This window comes from Sus scrofa, chromosome 3 (assembly GCF_054392235.1).
Source record: "Sus scrofa isolate SSC_HxYL_T2T_F1_AM1 chromosome 3, Sscrofa_HxYL_maternal_Yorkshire_Landrace_v2.0, whole genome shotgun sequence".
Classification (NCBI taxonomy): Eukaryota; Metazoa; Chordata; class Mammalia; order Artiodactyla; family Suidae; genus Sus; species Sus scrofa.
Window position 1 is genome coordinate 4,243,739 of NC_139385.1, and position 22,078 is coordinate 4,265,816.

At 41.5% G+C, this 22,078-nt stretch overlaps 1 protein-coding gene across 5 annotated transcripts in view; it reads right to left on the bottom strand.

Moving 5' to 3' along the window:
- The window catches only part of RNF216 (ring finger protein 216), a 171,098-nt gene extending 149,350 nt beyond the window's left edge, over window positions 1-21,748 (bottom strand). For all 5 annotated transcript variants that reach the window (XR_014839929.1, XR_014839930.1, XM_021086051.2 and 2 more), the window contains exons 1-2: window positions 21,598-21,748; window positions 1,189-1,310 (exon numbers count right to left, since the gene is read on the bottom strand). Coding sequence is in view for 3 of the 5 variants with exons in the window: in XM_021086051.2 (XP_020941710.1) it covers window positions 1,189-1,279 (91 nt within the window). In the remaining 2 variants the exon portion in view is untranslated. The remainder of the gene's footprint in view (window positions 1-1,188; window positions 1,311-21,597) is intronic.
- Between the last annotated feature and the right edge of the window lie 330 nt (window positions 21,749-22,078).

Genomic DNA, 22,078 nt, shown 5'->3' on the forward strand with positions numbered 1-22,078 from the left:
CTTATGACCTTTTCCTACTCATCAGTATCATTTTTTTCCTTTTAACCCAGGTGTAATCGTGAACTAGGATCTGAAAGAAAATTTCACATGCATTTAGGAACCTTAGAGAAACGCAGGCTCCCTTCCCTTTATGAATCAACGAATTTTCCTCAATTTATTTATTTATTCATTCATTTTTGCTTTTTAGGGCCACATGTGCAGCATATGGAAGTTCCCAGGCTAGGGGCTGAATCAGAGCCGCAGCTGCTGGCTTACGCCACAGCAACGCAGGATCCAAGCTGCGTCTGTGACCTACACCACAGCTCACGACAACACAGGATCCTTAACCGCAAGTGAGGTCAGGGACGAAACCTGCGTACTCATGGATACTAGCTGGGTTCGTTACTGCTGAGTCACAATGGGAACTCCTCCCCCAATTTTAAACACTATAAAGCAAAAGAATACATGTCCTAAGATTCCCTGTAAGGCCAAACCAGAATCTTCTGGCAAAAAAGAAGTTAAGCATTATATGAGGGTCCAGGACCTTTAACACTTTCAAGACACAGAGGTCTGGTGGAGTGCTCATTTGCAGTCACTATTCCTTCAAAAACAGAACTAGAGTTCCCATTGCAGCTCAGTGGCTTAAGAACCCGACACAGTGTCTATGAGGATGGGGGTTCTATCCCTGGCCTCACTCAGTGGCTTAAGGATCTGGTGTTGCCATAAGCTGTGGTGTAGGTCACAGATGTGACTGGGATCTGGTATTGCCGTGGCTGTAGTGTAGGCCTACGACTGAGGCTCCCATTAGACCCCTAGCCTAGGAACTTTCATATGCCACAGGTGTGGCCATATTTAAAAAAAAAACAAACACAAAACCTGACAACCACCACTGTTCCCATTCTCTTACCTATTCAGATTCAATCACTTAACATTCACAGCTCTTTTTAGTTTGCTAATTAACAGCTTATTAATCTACCTGTGATGGAAGAATCTTAAACTCCACCATTCCAGCAGGTGACAATTTGACACAAAATTCTAGTCTGATGAGTCCACTTAAACCTGATGTTCTGAGGTCTAAAAATGAAACGTCTCTCTGGGTTCCACATGGTACAAGATAGACTGATTTCAAAAAAGATATAATAGTGATGATAAAACTGGGACAGGAAGGGGAATAAATAATGATGAAAGGGGGAAAAGGAGAGTACTTACCTTGTCCCCGGTGGCAGTGGAAGCTGTTCAAGTGAATTACTTCTTCACTGTTGTTTCCCTCTGCCATTTTCAAAAGCAGACAGGAACACATGTGCTTGCTAACATCTAAACATGGCGGCTCTCTGTTCCAAAGGGTCGAAAAAAGAAGGAAAAAAGAACATTAACAATGAGACAGTTTCGAAACTCTTCCCACATACCTAGGCAAGGCAGCATTTTAAGCTTATAGAGAAAACACTACTAAAAAGAAAACCTGAAGAATGGTTAACTATGAAGCTAAGAGAAGAGGCAAAACGGAATTTCAAAAAAGTTACTGCAAAAGAACACACAAAAGAAGAATAAAAGATCAAAGAACAGATGGGACATATATTTAAAAAGTAAAATTATACAGGAGAAAAAACTAAAATTAGGTGTGACCATAAAAATAAAAAAGAAAGAAAAATAAATAAAACCCCAATTACGGCAACCTATGGGATGAAACAAAATATTTGCACATAACCCCTAAAAGCATTAAAATCCAAAATATATAAATAACTTAACTCAATAGCAAAACCTCCAAATAATACAATTAAAAATGGACAAAGAATCTAAACAGACATTTTTCCAAATAAGATATTCAAATCATCAATTAGGTATATTAAGAAATGCTCGGAGTTCCCATCGTGGCTCAGTGGTTAACGAATCCGACTAGAAACCATGAGGTTGCGGGTTCGATCCCTGCCCTTGCTTAGTGGATTAGGGTTCTGGACGTGAGCTCCAATTAGACCCCTAGCCTGGGAACCTCCATATGCCATGGGTGCGGCTCTAGAAAAATGCAAAAAGACAAAAAGAAAAAAAAATAAAAAAGGCTAGTAGACAATGATAGCAGGATGTTGAAAAAGGGAACTATTCAGCTACAAAAAAAGAAGAAAATCTTGCCATCTTGTGACAACATGAATGGACCTTGAAGGCATTACATTAAGCAAAAAAAGTGGAAGAGAGAAAGCCAAATTCTGCATGATCTCAATTACACAGGGAATCTCAAAACAAACAAAAACCCCAAAACTACAAAAGAACAAACTCAAAGAAAAAAGATCAGATTTGTGGTTATAAGAGGTGGGAGAACTGGAGGAAGGTGGTCAAATGGTAAAACTTTCAGGACAAAAAAAGAAAAACAAAAAAAGAGAGTTCCCTAGTAGCTCAGCGGGTTAAGGATTCAGCACTGTCACTACTGTGGTTCCAGTCACTGCTGTGGCACCATTTCCATCCCTGGCCTGGGAACTTCCACATGCAGTGGGGTGCAGCCAAAAAAACTTCCAGTTATAAATTAAAGAAGTGCTAGGGATGTAATGAACAGAACTGAGGTTGCTGGATGGTATATGCGAAAACTGCTAAGAGAGTAAATCCTAAAAGTTTTCACCACAAGGAAAAAAATTTTTTTCCTTTTTTTTTTTTTGGTATCTATATGAGATGATGGCTAACTAAACTTATTGTGTGGTATCATTTCACAATGTATGTGAGTCAAGTCATCATGCTATACAACTTCTAAAAAAATTCAATTATATCAGAAGTTATACTATGTAGTAACTATGATTAAAAGAAAAAGATTATCAGGATGGATAAACCAAACCCAACTAAGTGTTGTTTCACAAGACAAACACTCCAAGTGTAAGAAAACTGAAAGATTTGTTTTTGTTTTTTGGCTGGGCCTACAGCATGCAGGAGTTCCCAAGCCAGGGACCAAACCCAAACCATAGCAGCGACCTGAGCTGCAATTGTGACAATGCCGGATCCTTAACCCTATGAGCCATAAGGGAACTCCAAAAACTGAAAGATTTAAAGTAAAAGGATGGAGGGGAGACGAAGAGATGGACTGGGGGTGGGACTGGCATATGCACACCAAGGCATATGGAATAATTAGTCAACGGGGATCTGCTGAGTAGCACAGAGAACTCTATCCAGTATTGTGTGAAAATTTATGTGGGAAAGGAATCTGAGAGAGAATGGATGTGTATATATGTATGACTGGGTCACTCTGTTGTACAGCAGAAATTATCACAACCTTGGAGTTCCTGTTGCGATGCAGTGGTTAACAAATCCGACTAGGAACCATGAGGTTTCGGGTTCGATCCCTGGCCTTGCTCAGTGGGTTAACGATCCGGCGTTGCTGTGAGCTGTGGTGTAGGTTGCAGACGCGGCTCGGATCCTGCGTTGCTGTGGCTCTGGCGTAGGCTGGCGGCTGCAGCTCCAATTAGACCCCTAGCCTGGGAACCTCCATATGCCGCGGGAGCGGCTCAAGAAAAGGTAAAAAGACAAAAAAAAAAAAAAAAAGAAAGAAATTATCACAACCTTATAAATTAATTATATGTCAATAAAACTTAAAGTAAAAGGGTGGAACGCAATGTAGCAAACATTAACAACTTGGAAGTTCCCATTCTGGCTCAGTAGTATCCATGAGGATGTGGATTCAAACTCTGGCCTTGCTCAGTGGGATAAGGATCTGGCATTACCGTGAGCTGTGGTGGTGGTCGAAGATGTGGCTTGGATCTCGCACTGCTGTGACTATGGCGTAGGTTGGCAGCTGCAGCTCGGATTCGATCCTTCACCTGGGAACTTCCATATGCCTCATGTGCAGCCCTAAAAAGACAAGGAAAAAAAATTAACTCATTTAATAAATTCTTGATTTCAGATAACTGTATTTTTTTAGTTATCTGAGGAAATGCAGATGGCCAAAAGGCATATGAAAGGATGTTCAACATTGCTAATCACTAGGGAAATGCAAATCAAAATCAGAATGTGATTATAAACTCACACCTGTCAACAGCTATCACCAACAAGAACAGAAATAGTATGGAGGTACCTTAGAAAACTAAAAATAGTTTGACCCAGCAATCCCACTCTTGGGCATATATCTGGACAAAACTTTCCTTGAAAAAGCCACATGCACCTGTATGTTCATTGCAGCACTATTCACAATAGCCAAGATAGGGAAACAACCTAACTGTCCATCAACAGATGAACGGATTAGGATGTGGTATATATACACAACTACTCAGCCATAAAAAAGAACAAAATAATACCATTTGCAGCAACAAGGATGACACTAGAGACTCTCACACTAAGTGAAGTAAGTTCGAAAGAGAAAGACAAATACCGTATGATATCACTTATATCTGGAATCTAATATACAGCACAAATGAACCTTTCCACAGAAAAGAAAATCATGGACTTGGAGAAAAGACTTGTGGTTGCCAAGGGGGAAGGGGAAGGAGTGGGATGGACTGGGAATTTGGGGTTAATAGATGCAAACTATTGCCTTTGGAATGGATAAGCAATGAGATCCTGCTGTATAGCACTGGGAACTATATCTAGTCACTTATGAGGGAGAATGATAATGCGAAATAAAGAATATACATGTGTATGTGTGACCAGGTCAACTTTGCTATACAGGAGAAAGTTGACAGAAGACTGTAAACCAGCTATAATGGAAAAAATAAAAATTAAAAAAAAAAAAAAAAAAAAGAACAGAAATAGGAATTCCCTAGGAGTTCCTGTTGTGGAGCAGCAGAAATGAATCTGACTAGAATCCATGATGATGCGGGTTTGACCCCTGGCCTCACTCAGTGGGTCAGGGATCCGGCAATGCCATGAGCTATGGTGTAGGTTGCAGATGTGGCTTGGATCCTGCGTTGCTGTGGCTGTGGCAGAGGCTGGCAGCTATAGCTCCAATTTGACCCCTAATCTGGGAACTTCCATATGCCATGAGTGTGACACTAAAAAGCAAAAAAAAAAATAAGGCAAAGGAAAGAAATAGGAGCTCTCCTCACTGTGCTGCAACAGGATCAGGATCAGCAGTGTCTCTACAGCAATGGAACATGGATTCAATCCCTGGCCTAGCACAGTGGGTTAAGGATCTGGTTGGTGTTGCCGCAGTGGTGTGGGTTGCAGGGATCTGACCCCCGGCCCAGGAATTCCATATGCCATGGAGTGGCCAAAAAAAAAAAAAAAAGAAAGAAATAAAGAAAGAGAAGAAATAGCAAATGTTAGAGAGGATGGGAAAAAAAATGGAAATCTCATACATGATTGGTGAGAATATAAATTGGCACAGCCACTGTGGGAAACAGATGGAGGTTTCTTAAAAAACTAAAAATAGAACTACCATATGACCCAGCAATTCCACTCCTGGATATTTATCTGACAAAAACAAAAACACTAATTTGAAAAGATACATGGATTCCCAATGTTCATGGCAGCATTATTTATAAATAATTATAACTGCCAAGATATGGGAGCAACCTAAGTGTCTATCAGCAGATGAATGGATAAAGAAAATGTAATATATACATATACACACACACAACAGCATATTGTTCAACCAAAAAAAGAATGAAATTTTGCCATCTGCAGCAACATGGATGGATTTGGAGAGCATTGTGCTAAATGAAATAAGATAGAGAATGACAAATTATACAAATACTGTATAATATCACTTATGTGGAAGTGAATTTGACTGCAGTGGCTTGGATCACTGTGGAGGTGAGGTTTGATCCCAGGCCCAGTGCAGTGGTTAAAGGATCCAGTATTCCTACAACTGTGGTATAGGTCCCTGCTGCAGCTTGGACCTGATCCCTGGCCCAGAAACTTCCACATGTTGCAGGCACAGCCAAACAAACAAAAAGGTTCTAATTAACCAGAGTTCCTCGGTGGCCCAGTAGTTAAGGATTAGGCTTTGTCATTGTTGTGGCCCACTGTCACTGCTGTAGTTTGGGTTCAATCCCTGGCCCAGGAACGTCTGCATGCCAAAGACACACAAAAACAAAAACAAATTCTATCTGTTGAAATTCTCTTTTCAACTACTTTATGCCCCTCCAACCCATACAACACAACCAATAAAAAACTCTATGAATATACTAATATCAGACAAAAGAGACATTACCAAAAAAAGTATCATTACAGACAAGGGAGATTTCATCCAGGTAAGAGGGCCAACTCACAAAAGATACAACACTGCTAAATTTGTATGAACTTAATAATATAGTTTCAAAATAGATACCTCTTCAGTTGAGAGACCTTAGAGAAATAAGACAATTTCACATCCACAGCTGGACAAAAGGGTTGAAGAGCATTATCAGACAGGTGACTTGACATTTATAGGTCACTCCACCCAACAACTACAGAAAACACCTTCTTTTCAAATGCACCAGAACATTTACAAAATGGACTACATGCTGAACAACAACGCTGGCCTCAACAAATTTGCTGGGCTTGGAATCATACAGTAATTATTACATGACAAAAGTCAGTAAAAGAAAGATAACTAGGAAATTTCTAAATATTGGAAATTAGGCAAACTAAACAACCCAGGGGTTAAAAAAGAAATGAGACACTATTTTGACTGTACTGAAAGATAAGGAAAACGAAACACATCAAAATTTGTGGGATGAAGTTAAAGTAGTGCTTACAGGATAATTTACAGGTTCAAATGCACATCTTAGAGGAGAAAAAAATGACTGAAAAAAAATCACTGATTTAAGCTTTGCTCTCAAGAAGACAGAAAAAGAGCAGTAAATTAAACCCAGAAAAGGTAGAAGAAATTCATAAGAGTAGAAATCAACAAAACAGATTTTAAACATAAAACTGAGAAAAAATCAAAGCAAAAGTTTCTGTCAGCTATAATCCAATAGTTTATTTTTTTTAAAAAGCAAAAAGTTCTATAAAAAGATTAATATGATTGATAAGACTATCAAGAATGATTAAGAAAAAAACGGCGAAAACACAAATTACTACCATTGGAAATGTAAAAGACATCACTACAAAGTCCAAAATATAAAGATTATGAATAACTTTGTACTACTTAATTTGAAATTCTAAGTGAAATAAACTCCTTGAGACACCATTTACCACAAGTGAACAGAAAAATTAAATCTGAATAGTTCTCTACCAAATCAAGACACCAAATAAGTAATTAATAACCTTCCCACAAAGAATCCAGCAAGCCCAGAAAGCTTCCCCAGTAAAGTCTCCTAAACATCTGAGGAAGAAATCTAACTAGTATTACAAAAATTTAAAGAAAAGAAAAAAGAGTTCCCCTCATGGCTCAGTGGTTAATGAATCTGACTAGGAACCATGAGGCTGCGGGTTCGATCCCTGGCCTTGCTCAGTGGGTTAAGGATCCGGTGTTGCTATGAGCTGTGGTGTAGGTTGCAGACGCGGCTCGGATCCCCCGCTGCTGTGACTGTGGTGTAGGCCGGTGGCTACAGCTCCAATTAGACCCCTAGCCTGGAAACCTTCACATGCCATGGGAACAGCCCAAGAAATCGCAAAAAGACCAAAAAAAAAAAACCCAAAAAACAAAAACCATTATTTCTTAAATCATTTTATTAGGCTAGCATAACTTTGATACTAAAACCTGAGAAGAACATTACTAAAGGAGTTTCTATTGAGGCTCAGAAGGTTAAGAACCCGACCAGTATCTATGAGGATGTAGGTTCAATCCTTGGCCTCGCTCAGTGGCTTATGGATCTGGCATTGCTGTGGCTGTGGTCTGCAGCTATGGCTCCAGTTTGACCCCTAGCATGGGAACTTCCATACGAGGCAGGTGTGGCCCTAAAAAAATAAGTAAATAAATAAAATAAAAATAAAAACAGAATAGAGGGCTTGAAAAAAGACCCACATACATTTGGTCACCCACATAAAAACCAAGATGCTAAAGAAATGCAGTAGGAAGAATGGCCTTTTCAATAAACCTTGCTGGGCAAAATGGATATCTATACAGGAAGACGTCTTGATCTACTGCTTATACTACACATAAACATCAATTCCAGACAGATTGTCAATGAAAGATAAAACAAAACACTGAAAGATTACAGGAGGACAAAATTATGTATATTTGTACATGTCAATGTAATGTATACAGAGACTCCACTGGAATGAATACGTGAATGAATGAATAACAAAGTCTCTGAATACAAGGCAAGTATACAAAAAATGAACACTCTATTAATATGAAATGATCAGAAAAGAGTAGCATCGAAAACAATCAAATAACAAGGAATAAATTCATGAAAGATGTGCAAGACCTCTACAAAGAAAACTATAAAACATCACAAAAAAATTAAAGAAGAGTAAATAAGTGGAGATTCATGGGTTGGAAAGCTCAATTCTGTAAAGACGTCACTTCTTACCAAATTTATGTACAAATTTAATACAGCCTTAATCAGATTTTAAAAATGGCTATGTACTAGATAACTCCAAAATTTAAAAGAAAATGCAAAGAACCAAGAAACAAAGCATTCATAAACAAAAACAAAAGATGGAGGATTATATTATCAGATATTAAGTCTTATTATTATAAAGCTACAATAATGAAGACAATGTGGTACTGGCAAAAGAAGAAAAAAATAGACCAATGGAACAGAGTCCAGAAACAGATTCATTCATATATGGATATTTGATTTATGACAAAAGCAGCACTGCAGAGCAGGAGAAAAACGATTTTTTTTTTTTTTGTCTTTTGTCTTTTTGTTGTTGTTGTTATTGTTGCTATTTCTTGGGCCGCTCCCGCGGCACATGGAGGTTCCCAGGCTAGGAGTTGAATCGGAGCTGTAGCCACCGGCCTACGCCAGAGCCACAGCAACGCGGGATCCGAACCGCGTCTGCAACCTACCCCACAGCTCACGGTAACGCCGGATCGTTAACCCACTGAGCAAGGGCAGGGACCGAAGCCGCAACCTCATGGTTCCTAGTCGGATTCGTTAACCACTGCGCCACGACGGGAACTCTAGAAAAACGATTTTTAAACTATATGACACCATACTGGAAAGCTCTATTTTGGGAAGGAAGGGAAGATCAAAGAACTAGACCTCTCTTCATGCCCTAGACAAAAACAATTTTAGGTGAACTCTTGATTTAAATGGTAAGGTAAAATACTATTTCTACAAGATAACGTAAGAAAATGCCTTTACAAACTGGAGCTGAGAAAGACATCTCAAACATCAAAAATAGGACATAAAAAGTGCTATACTAAAGTAAAAAACTTCTGTTCACCAAAGAAATGATTAAGAGTGAAAAGGCAAGTCACTGGGAAAAGAAATTTATAATACAAATATCCAGAAATTCCCGTTGTGGTGCAGCAGAAACAAATCTGACTAGGAACCATGAGGTTTGGGGTTTGATCCCTGGCCTCTCTCAGTGGGTTAAGGATCTGGCATTGCTGTGAGCTGTGGTGTAGGTCGCAGACGAGGTTCTGATCCTCTGTTGCTGTGACACAGGCCAGCAGCTGTAGCTCCGATTGGACCCCTAGCCTGGGAACCTCCATATGCTGTGGGTGTGTGGCCCTAAAAAGCAAAAAAAAAAAAAAAAAAACCCCAACAACACCTCCCCCAAATATCCAGAAAATATACAGAACTCTTATGTTAACTGGAAAGAATAAAACAAAGAATAAGACAACTTAAAGGAAAAATGGGCTAAAAGATTATAATTCACCGTGTTGAATACCTTGAGGAAATCCAAAATGCCAATAAACAATTGAAAAAGTGCCCAACATAATGAGACATCAAAGAAATGCAAACTAAAACCACAAGGAAATTTTGGGAAGATGGCAGTAATGGCAGTACCATAGCCTTTAAATCTCCCCAAATTCTCATATAAAAACAGAAAGAAATTCCACCGTTATAAAAATTCCAAGTTACAAAAAGACCAAAAACACCAACTGAGAAGAAATCTCCACAAACTCCAAAATGCAAGCAGGTGAGGACAAACCACTAGGAGCCACACAATTTTTTAAGTATCATGTGTGCCTCAGAAAGCACAAATCCCAAAATAATCAATACATATTCACTGAAAAGCACATAGGCCAATCTGAGAAAGCAGCTAACACCAGGAAGGGGCTTGCTCCATTCAGTAAGTGCAAGGAGGCCGCTGTAAGCTCTGAAAAAGATGTAGCAGTCTAGGACCCATGGGAAGCTTTGAAACTCATCAACCAGGGCTTGCCTGAAGGACACAGCCTTCAGGAAGAAAATGGTGGGAACAGTTAAACTGACTAAGATAGAGACAAAAGAAAGAAAAGGAAGGTCTAGATAAAAAGAGAGAACAGAATCAGGGGGAAATCTCAAAAAGCAAGCTGCCATGTTTTGAATACTACGTGAAGAGGGAATTCTGTGAAACTACAAAAAGTTATCCTAGGAGTTCCCATTGTGAACTAGGGTCCATGAGGACTCAGGTTGGATCCCCAGCCTCGCTAAGTGGATTAAGGATCTGTCATTGCCATGATCAGTGGTACCGATCACAGACATGGCTCAGATCCTGTGTTGCTGTGGTGTGGCCAGCAGCTGCAGCTCCAATTAGACTCCTCGTCTGGAAACTTCCATATGCCTCAGGTTCTGGCCTCAAAAGGAAAAAAAAAGAAAAAGAAAAAGTTATCCTAATCTACACCTCCTTCTCCAAGAAAGCTAATTTCACTATAAATTAGCAAAGAAAAGAACTGGTAACAAATTTCATATAAAGTTATAAGAAAAACAAGAAGCAAAACATCCCTACAAATGACAACATGCTGGAAAGATATTATAACCTAAAGAACACTAAGAAAATAATAGAAGAAATAAAATAACGTCATAAATTACAACTAGAAAAACTCAGAAATGAAGTCACATGTCTCGGGAAAGAAACAGATAAAGGAAAAAAATATTTTAGGAATGAAGACTAAATTAGAAGGAACACAAATGTGAATAAATATAACACATACTGCTTTAGGAGACTCAAAGGTGAAAGGAGGAAAATTTTTTTTGAAAATTTTAAATAGAAAAATAAAGAGGTAAAGGAACACATTTAAGACAAAGACAATTTCACATAAAACACAGTAGGAGCTCTTGAATAAATTGAAAGAGAAGAGGATGCTAAAAATTTTAATTGAAAAAAACTTCCCTAAAATAAAAACGTTAAAGCTACATTTTGAAAGAGCATAGTACATACCTAAAGAAAGCAACCCATAATGACAACTACTAAGTCATAGTACTAATAAAATTACTGGACTTTAAAGAAAAAAATCCTTAAGCACCTGGGCTTGAAATTTATAAAAGAAAAATTAGATTAACAGACTTTTACGGTGATGCTTTATGACACTTGAAAGTAAAATAAAATACTTAAAAAAAAAACAGATTTTATATCCAGTAAACAAATTTTTAAGGAAAAGGGGCACAAATTTATTCACATAGTAAAACTTTCTACACGATTTTCCTGAGGATCAACAGAAAAACAAGCTTCAGGGAACCAAAATGACTAGAGAGACACTGACACAGAGTGGCTGAGTTTCAAAGCTTCCCATGGGTCCTAGACTGCTACATCTTTTTCAGAGCTTACAGCGGCCTCCTTGCACTTACTGAATGGAGCAAGCCCCTTCCTGGTGTTAGCTGCTTTCTCAGATTGGCCTATGTGCTTTTCAGTGAATACGTATTGATTATTTTGGGATTTGTGCTTTCTGAGGCACATTATATATATTTGTTTTAAATATATTTATATATATTTAAATATGTTTTAAAGTTAAATATATAATTACTTGCAGTACTAAGATTAAATCAGAACTAAGATTAAATGATATAGAACAATTACAAAAATTATGGAGAAGGGAAGCATATGAAAAAAAATTTTTTTTTTTTTTTTTTTGTCTTTTTTTGCCCTTTCTTGGGCCACTTCTGCGGCATATGGAGGTTCCCAGGCTAGGGGTCGAATCGGAGCTGTAGCCACCAGCCTACACCACAGCCACAGCAACGCAGGATCCATGCCGCATCTGCGACCTACACCACAGCTCTCGGCAACACCAGATACTTAACCCACTGAGCAAGGGCAGGGAGTGAACCCGCAACCTCATGATTCCTAGTCGGATTCGTTAACTACCGCGCCACAATGGGAACTCCTGAAAAAATTTTAAGTTGTTTAATCACCTTGGTGGTGACATTCCGAGACTTTCATTTTGACATTGTGGGGTAATGAGTTGAGTAAAGTTACAGCATAGTCTAGTCAATTCATAATCAATCCCTATGTCCTTCAGAACCACAGTTCCTAATGTGAAAGGAAAAAATTATAATACAGAAGTAATGAAGTCAGTTCAGTAAGACCCTTAGAGAACCAAATGTCCTAAATTTGAATTATAAATATTAGTATGGAATCATAAAATTAGCTGTCCAAAAAGAAAAAAAAAAGGTTTCAAAACAATGACCTGCTTGTAGCAATGAACATACATACTACCTAGATTATTTGAAATACTCTTTCCCATCAAAAGAGATAAGGCTTTTTGAACAAATTACTAATTGCAAGTCTAGGGCAGGAGTTGTACAAAATGAGCCTAGAACATCCTGTCATACGACCTATCAAGGAAGCTATCAAAGACTACTTACATCCTGTCAGAGTAACTCAAAAGAATTCCTGGAGTTCCCCGGTGGTGCAGTGGGTTAAGGATCCAGTGTTGTCACTGCTGTGGCGCAGGTTCGATCACCTGGCTTGGGGACTTAAACATGGCCACAGGTGTGGTTAAAAAAAAAAAAAAAATTAAATTCCCGAAGAGGCTTCCATTGGCCAAAGATGGGACATTTTGAACTCCAGGATAATAAGTGATTTGGTATAAATATTTTAAGAAACTGTATAAATGAAAGTGTTCATGATTTTTTAAACAGATCATTTTCAGAGGTTGATAGTCAACCAATACATTATCTTTAAAACTGGTAAAACTGGGAGTTCCCGCTCTGACACAGCAGAACTGGAGGCTCCTCTGGAGCACTAGGACGTGGGTTTGAGTCCTGGCCAGGCACAGTGAGTTAAAGGATCTGATCCCTGGCCCGGGAACTCCATATGTCATGGGGCACTCCCCCCCCAAAATAAATAGGTAAAATTGCTAAAATAAAGGCGAAAGAATCATTTTCTTGCCTTTCCTGTATGAACTATACCACTGGCAAACCAAGTAATAGATGAGGAAATGGTTTCTTTATAAAATTACTCTAGTACCAATTTAAAAATTCAATTAAAATATCACTATTTCACAATCCTCAATAATTACTGGACCTAGACATTGAGTATCACTGGCCACTAACATCAGAGAGAGAGCAAGACATAACTACCTTCTGAGGAAAGAACACCATCTACAGCCCTGTCAGACTGAAGTGGATCTGGACACAGCCTCATCTTTAGAATAAAGGCTAGATAAAAAAGGAAATTTTTGGAGATCCCGTCATGGTGCAGAGGAACCAAATCTGACTAGGAACCATGAGGTTGCAGGTTTGATCCCTGGCCTTGATCTTTGGTTAAGCATATGGTGTTGCCGTGAGCTGTGGTGCAGGTTGCAGATGCAGCTCAGATCCCATACTGCTGTGGCTGTGGTGTAGGCCAGCAGCTGTAGCTCTGATTCGACCCCTACCCTGGAAACCTCCACATGCCGATAGTGTGGCCCTAAAAAGGAAAACAAACAAACAAAAAAACAAAAGGAAATTTTTGAATTGCATCATAAGTATCCAATCTAAACCATGTATTCACAATGGGGGCAATTTGGCAAGGGGGTAAAAAGATCTTACATATAAAATGGTTTGTCATACTCCCAAAATCTTATTCCTTAGTATTCAATGGGCGAGAATTAGAAAAATGTCTAAAACGGCTCTATTGGGGGAATAATTTTTTTTAAGCCTGACAAAAACTTACCTAGGCTCTGGGAACTAATAGGTCAAATGGTTCAGGTTCAACAACAGATAAGGAAAAAGAAAAGGAATGGAAGAGGAACCTTAGATTTAAAAGATTTATCAACATTTTTAAATGGGTGAGATTACAGTATACAGTGATGTACTTGGGTGATAAAACCATAAAGAAATAAAAGAAAATGACAGAAGTCAAATTAACGATTAATCTCACGGAGGAAGGAATGAGTTAGATGAGGACAGCATACATAGAGAGGGCTTGGGGATGATCTTCTTGACATCAGTGGCACATACAAGCACCTTATAACTCATTAAATCGTACAGGTTTTAGGTGGTTTTATATACTGTTTAATTTTTAAAGGGTAAAAAACTTCCACAAGCCATTCCCCGCCCATAGAATTGCTAAAAGCCTGAAACTGATGACCAAATGTTGTTGAGGATTTGGAGCAATGAGGACTTTCATACACTACTGGTGGGAGAGGAAACTGGTACCACAACTGTACAAGTAAGTCTTGATACTTTACCAGTTACAATGGAAAATATAAATCCTGTAAGACTTAACAATCCACTGCAAGAAATCTGTATTACAGAAATGCATGCTCATACGTACCAGGTCTATGTACGAGAATGTTCACAGCAGCATTATCCCTAGGAGCCAAAAACTGCATCATTTATAATGGTTGAATGGACAAAACGCTGCAGTATGTTCATGTAAGTGAAACATAAACAGGAGTTCCCATTGTGGCTCAGCAGGTTAAGAACCCAACCAGTGTCCATGAGTTTTCAGCTTTGATCCCTGGCCTCTCTCAGTGGGTTAAGGAGCAGTGTTGCCACAAGCTTCGCCACAGGTTGCAGATGCGGCACAGATCTAGTGTTGCTGTGGCTGTGGCGTAGGCCAGCAGCAGCAGCTGCAGTTCCCAGACTCCTAGCCTGGGAACTTTCATATGCCACAGGTGCAGCCCTAAAAAGAAAAAGAGAGTTCCTGTCGTGGCTCAGTGGTTAACGAATCCGAAGAGGAACCATGAGGTTTCGGGTTCGATCCCTGGCCTCACTCAGTGGGTTAAGGATCGGGCGTTGCCATGAGTTGTGGTGTAGGTCGCAGACGTGGCTCAGATCCCGAGTTGCTGTGGCTCTGGCACAGGCCAGCGGCTACAGTTCTGATTCGAGCCCTAGCCTGGGAACCTCCATATGCCGTGGGAGTGGCCCAAGAAATGGCAAAAAAGAAAAAAAAAGCCATTACAGTCACATACAATATAATGGGTCTTAAAACCCTACCCACTCAAGGTTTTTCTAAGAAATTCTGAATTTTCTTTGACTTCCTGGGAGAAATTATGTGCTTCTGGGCAGGCAGGCCCCAGACCCTGGCTTCTCAAGATATGATGTCTACAAAGAGTCAAATAACACCAGCCTTTTTCCAACTTAAGAGACTACAAAGCCATCTGCAGCAACATGGACGCAACTAAAGATTCTCATACTAAGCGAAGTAAGCCAGAAAGAGAAAAATAAAACACTGTATCATATGTGGAATCTAAAATATGGCAGAATTGAACCTACCTATAAAACAGACTCACAGATATAGAAAACAGACTTGTGACTGCCAAGGGGGAGGTGAGAGGAGTAGGATGGACTGGAAGTTTGGGATTAGTAGATGCAAACTATTACATTTATGACTGATAAGAAACAAGACCCTATGCACAGGGAACTAAATCCAATCTCACGGGACAGAACATGATGGAAGATAATACAAGAAAAAAGCATGTATATATACATATGCCTGGGTTACTCTGCTTTACAGCAGAAACTGACACAACATTGTAAATCAACTATACTTTATTTGTGTATGTATGTATGTATGTATGTATTTTTGTCTTTTCTAGGGCCAAACCCATGGCATATGGAGGTTCCCAGGCTAGGGGTTGAATCGGAGCTACAGCTGCTGGCCTACACCACAGCTCAGAGCAATGCCGGATCCTTTAACCCCCTGAGTGAGGCCAGGGATGGAACCTGAAACTTCATGACTCCTAGTTGGGTTCATTTCCACTGCGCCATGACGGGAACTCCGTAAATCAACTATAATAAATTTTCAAAAAAGACTACAAAGTTGTATATCAAGTTTAGGTTTTACAACAGAACTTTCTGGTTGGTATCTGTAACTGGAAAAAGGTATCTCAATGTTTAAAAATTATAAAGCCTAAGTTTAGGTACCTCACTTGAAATAATAAGGGTGCTATTCATAAATAGCTCGGTATAAAGGAAAGAAAGAGCTTTAGTGTCAAATTTCAATTGCATCGTCAGTACTTACTTTTCTTTCAAATACAGTTGTTTTTTGTTTTCTTTCCTTTTTAGGGCTGCACCTGAGGCATATGAGAGTTCCCAGGCTAGGGGTCGAATCTGAGCTGCAGCTGTGGTCTACAATACAGCCATGGCAAAGCCAGATTCAAGCCCAGCTTGGGGCAACACTGGATCCTTAACACACTGAGCAAGGCCAGGGACTGAACCCGCATCTTCACAGACACTATGTCAGTTCTTAACCTGCTGAGCCACAATGGGAACTCCTCAAATACAATTTTTAAAAGTATTCTGAACAGTTAATTCCAATAGACAAGTTTCTTATATTTTTTTTTCTTTTCTTCTTCTTCTTTTTTTATTTTTATTTTTTAAACAACTAGGTTCCTTCAATTTTACACTGGAAATCAAAGGAAAATGCGATTCATTTTCCAACTATTGTAGTTAGACTGTCAAGCGTGTAGTTAAGCAGACAACTAGTGATGCAATAAAAGGAAGATTTCTCATGAATGGCATGTACAGTGCCCTCAAGGTGCAGTGAGAAACGAGTATTGATGATGGAATTTCTACTCCTGACTAGCTTCTCTGTAAAGGTTATTTAACTCCCTGATATTCAGTCCTTTCAAATGAACTCCGACCACATTACTCAAGTATTAGTGAATGAGTAACTATGCATAAATTTCCTAATCTCTTGGGCCTAATTCCTATATCTGTAAAATGAGAATACAGGTTTTTTTTTTAATTATTTGAGGTAAATATATATAAAGCATAGTGTCTGGCACATAGCAAGTGCCACATTGTAACTATTATTATTACCTGTGAAATGGAAATAGCAGTTGTTTACTAATATAGTGAAGAGCCAAATTGCATGGGGGGAGTTTTAGTTTCCTCTTCAAGCTACCTGTCACTAGCATTATAATTACTCACAGTAAAACTCTTACTTCCTTCTATAAGAAACTTCATTTTCCCTCTGGAGGTAGGGAGAAGCTATATATATGTGTTTTCGCTTATTGATCAGAAACCAAAGTGGAGTTCAGAAATAGGAAATGCCACTCAAGAAGGAATGTTTCATTCTTACCTTGGGTTTAATTACAAAAGTTATCATATATGTATTTATGACTATATTCTAGTCAAATATACCAGTTAATGTTTCTAAATTAGGCCCCTAAATTAGCATATATTTAATTACTTCATCAGTAGGCAGAGAATTTTACGTTAATACTGTAAAAATTTAAGAAAGTTGGATGATAATTCGTCTGTTCTCTTCCACCTCCCACAACTGTCCTATTGATCTTTTTTTATCCTCTTCTCTTCCGTGTATGAATGAATCAACACACGACGAGAAACAGTTCACATTTCATTTTATCCACATGCCTCTGACTATGTCTTATTCATAACTGTACTTCTAGTGTCTCACAGCTGCTGAATGAATGGCTCCAAAAACATCTTCCCCTGTCAGAGACTGGAGATGCTCACTATAGCCATATACAACCAGAGTCAAGGAGCATGGCTTAAGTGACAATGTCCAGTTTAATCAGGACTTCCTTCCATTATAAAGTATTACCCATTGTAGAAAATTTGGAAAACCAAAGAAGTCAGAAAAAGATGGGAATCAGCTATGGTCCTCTCACACAATTTTTTGGCTTTCATAATTGTATCTTTGCTTTTTTGTGACCAGGGTCCCTGGGTCTGTCTTGAACAAATCATTTTCTTATTCTTCTGTTGAAGTCACTTCACTTTTCTTCCCACGTGCTCCTAACATAACACTGCATGGTCCTGGGGTTTTGTGGTATTCCTGCTTTCCAGAATAATCTCCAAAAATATGCACATCACTTCTGCAACACTGATTTTGGGGTTATGAAGGCCAGGGATTGAACTCACATCCTCATGAACCCTAGTCGGGTTCGTTTCTGCTGAGCCATGATGAGAACTTAGTTTTAGGAGGCTTAGATTTAGGAGAAGAGTGCTTCCAGAGTTCTGGCTGTGGTGCAGCAGGTTAGGAATCTGGTGTTGTCCCTGCAGGGGCGCCTGTTTGATCCCCAGCATGGAGAAGTGGGTAAAGGATCCTGTGTTGCTGCATCTGTGGCATAGGTGGAAGCTATGGCTCAAATTCAACCCTTGGCCTGGCCTGGGAACTTCTATATGCCACAATGGGGCCAAAAAAAAAGGAGCGAGAGAGAAAGAGAGAAAAAGATTAGTGATTCCAGCTAGGCCTCTTGAAGCCCAGAGTCATCAAGTAAAAAGTATGACTACCCTGACTGACAGACCACATGGAAAGCCCTGACACTACATGAGAGGGAAAGGACAGCCTTCCAGCAGTCTCAGACAGGGCATATGAATAAAGAAGCCATTCTGAGTATGTCCTCCAGTCCCAGACACCTTGGCTGAAAGCATGTGGATGAGGAAAAGAATGGCCCAAGCGAGGAGTTCCCAATGTGGCACAACAGGGTTGGCTGCATCTCTGCAGCACCAAGACACAGGTCTGACTGCTGGCCCGGCACAGTGGGTTAAAGGATCCAGTGTTGCTGCAGCTGCAGCGTAGGGTGCAACTGTGGCTCAGATCTGATCCCTGGCCCGGGGAACTCCATATGCTCCAGGCAACCAAAAAAGGGCAGGGGAAGGCCCAGGTGAGCCCTCCCCAATTTCCTGACTCACAAAATTGCCAATATATAAAATTGTTGCATTAAGTCACTAGGTTTGGAGGTTGTTTGCTAACAGGTAAGTGAACCAGGGCTCTAATTTTATTTTCTACACAATGGGAAGCAATGCAGAGGGTTGTCTTTTAGGAAATGCAACCTAGCTGCAATATGTAAGACTGGAAAAGACATCCAGTGGCAAGAAACCCAGGAAACAAGAGTCAGTGAAGTCTGAACTAGAGGTAACAGTAAGCAGAGAGAGGAAAAATATGTAAGTTACTATAGAGTTAGAATCAATGGATTTTTGTAATTGATCATCAGAGCAAGAGCAATCAAGGAGTCAAGGTGACCTAGATGTTGAGATCAGGTAGCTAGAAGACAGTGATACTATTAAGAAAGAACAAGAAAGCTGACAAGTTCAGAATTAAGAAAATGCATTGCATGTTAATTTCAATATATAGACAAAATGAAAAAACTAAGGTAAAAAAGCATCCATAACAGATATTATATTGCCTAAGAGACAGTATGCAAACAATTAATCTGGAGTATAAGCGTTTTAAAAGAGCTCTAAAAATCCTGTTAGTCTCGTTCTACGATACAAAAAGTTTTAAACCAAAATCACTAAAAAATTTCAGAGGATAGGCTAAAGAAAGAACAAGAAAGAAAGAGCAACATTAAGACTTTCCCTCAAGTGTCAACTGAAAATGTGTTCAGAAACTGAGATGGATAAGCAAGCATCTCCTCACCCACAAGGGGGAGAAATCAATGTTTCCAACGACATTTTTACAGCTGAATCTTCTGTGAACTCATAACACCCTACCTCTTCTATCCCAATACTGTCTACAGGTTACACCTGCTGGTGAATTTTCATACAGCACTTGAGTTGTGTTTTGTTTTTTTAAGCCAAAAATCTCAGCATGGTAGGACCAAAATCCTTACCATGGCCTGTGAAACACAGCCTTCCTGACACAGCTAGGCCCACCGCTGCGGAATGGTGAGAGACCGTGGCTCAAACCCTCCAACATGCCTTGCTTCTTCCACTTTTGACTCTTGTCATTGCCTCTCTTGGATCAAATTAACTCTACTCATCCTTCAGTTCCTTATTTTAATGTCACTTCTTCAGAAAGCCTTTCTCAACTATCCAGAGTGCCTGTCCACACATCTTTCACCCCTAAAAAGTATTTACCACAGTATAATAATCTACAATTATTTAGGAAGTTATATTTACTATCTATCTCCTCTACTAAAGCAAGTTCCAAGAAGGTAGGACCCTAGCCCCAGGACACAGCACACTGCCTGGCAAAAATAAATACTCCACAAGAGAGTAATGAAGAACTTCCTGAATAAATCCCATTCACAGATACAGCAGGATAATTAGAAGCATCAACTCTGGAGCCAAACTGAGTTCAAGTCCCAGCTCTGCCCTGACAAGCTTTGGGATTAGGTAAGGCTTTTTTTTCAGCACCTCATTTTCTTCCTCTTTAAAATCAGAATAATGACAAAACCTGTGTCATTGAGGAATCAAGGAGTTAATATATGGAAATACTAATCTAATATATAATAGTTAATATATGGAAAATGCTTAGAACAGGGTCTGCAGAGATGTCACCACAGCCGCGAATACCGTCAACACTTATTAAACAGTAGGTATCAGAATTAGCAAACACAGGCTCTCTCATCTCTCCAGCTCACAAACTTGCGGTCTCCCTGACTCATCTCCATTTCCTTTATTAGACTTTTCCAAAGGGGCTTCAAGGCTGCTCTTTTATTAACTGCTGCTGGCCTTCGGGACAAAAATCTAAAGCCTCTATTTCAGTTTACAGGGAAGTCCAAAACCTGGCCTCGGGCTATTTCCTCAAACTCAACCACTCCCAGCCACCAGAAATCACTTATACAAAAAAAACAAAGCAGCAAAGCCATTACTTAGCGGTCTTCCCGCCGGCCAGCATACTAGAGCCTTCCCGGTCCTCTCCCAGCTGGACGCCTCGTCTTCTCCTTGCATCAGCAAAAAAAACAAAACAAAACAAAAACCCGGCATCGGCCCCGCCGAGGCGCCCAGCACGACGTACCCGAGTTATTTACAAGCCCCCCCCCCCCCGGCTCGTTTACTTCGGAACCCGGCCCTGCAAACGTCACCGGGCCCCGCAGGCACTCGGCGAGCCCGGTCGCCAGACTGACGCGGCCCGAAGTTTTAGATCATCGTCCCCCACCGCCTTCGGGCCACATCCCACGCGGGAACATCGGCCTGGCGAGGGCACAGCGGGCGGGTTCGCGTTCTCCGCGCCGCAGAGGGTTGACACCTGGGCAGTGCACGCGGGGGAGGGCTGGGCGCCCGCGGCCGCTCTCTCTGGAAGACGCCCCTCCAGGGGGCGTCCGGGGGGCTCGGGACTGCGGGTCGGGGTTCGAAGGCACCGCGCGTCGCCCCCCCCCCGCCCCCGCGCGCTCCCCTCCCCGGCCGCCGCCTCCCGTGAGGTGCCGCCGGGGACACTCGGTCTCTCGGCGCGGTCGCTGTCGGGCAGCAGGCCGACGGACCGGCCCGCGAAACTTCCCGAAGTGGCGGGAGCCGCCGAGGGTCCGCCGGCCCCCGCGCCTTTGTCGCTCCCGACGGGGCCCCGGCCCCGTCGCCCGGCCGCTCTGCGCTCGGCGGGCGTCCCGCGCGGCCCCCGGCTCGCTCGCGTCCAGGCCGCCGCCGGGCCGGCTCGGGCCCGCGCCCCCCGCCGCCCCTCACGGCCGACCCGCCACCCCCACCCCCGGGCTTCGAGGAGGCGCCGGGCGGAGACGCCACTCGCCTCACGGAGCCTGGCGAGGGGCTGGCGCGCCCTGCAGCGGTCACTTACTCGCCGCTCAACTCGCCGGCTCGCCAGGCGGTCCCGGCGGCTTCGGTCGGTCGCCGCGGCTTCCAGTCAGCAGGAGCTGCCGCGACAGCCCGGGCGCCGCCGCCGAGCCCACCGCAGCGCTCCTTCCGGCCCGGCCGCGGCGTCACCTCGCGCCTGCGCACAGCGCCCCCTCCCGACTAAGGGCAGGAACCATAGAGGCTCGCGGGGCGCTAGGGAGGAGGGGTCTGCGGGTGAGACCATAGAGAGGGACGCCCGTCCGCTGCTCCAGCCCGGCTCTCCGCCTGCTAAGTCTTGACTCCCCCACTAGGCGGGAGGACGAAAGAAACCGAGAGCCCCTCAACCCCGGGAGGTGTCCCTGGCTCCCAGGAGGTGAAACGCGCGGGCGAAGCAGGTGTCCGTGGAAACCTACAGGATTTGTGTTTACTTGCACCCTTTGCCTCTGGCAAGTCGTTCACGCAACCCCTTTTCGGAGGCCTTCCTG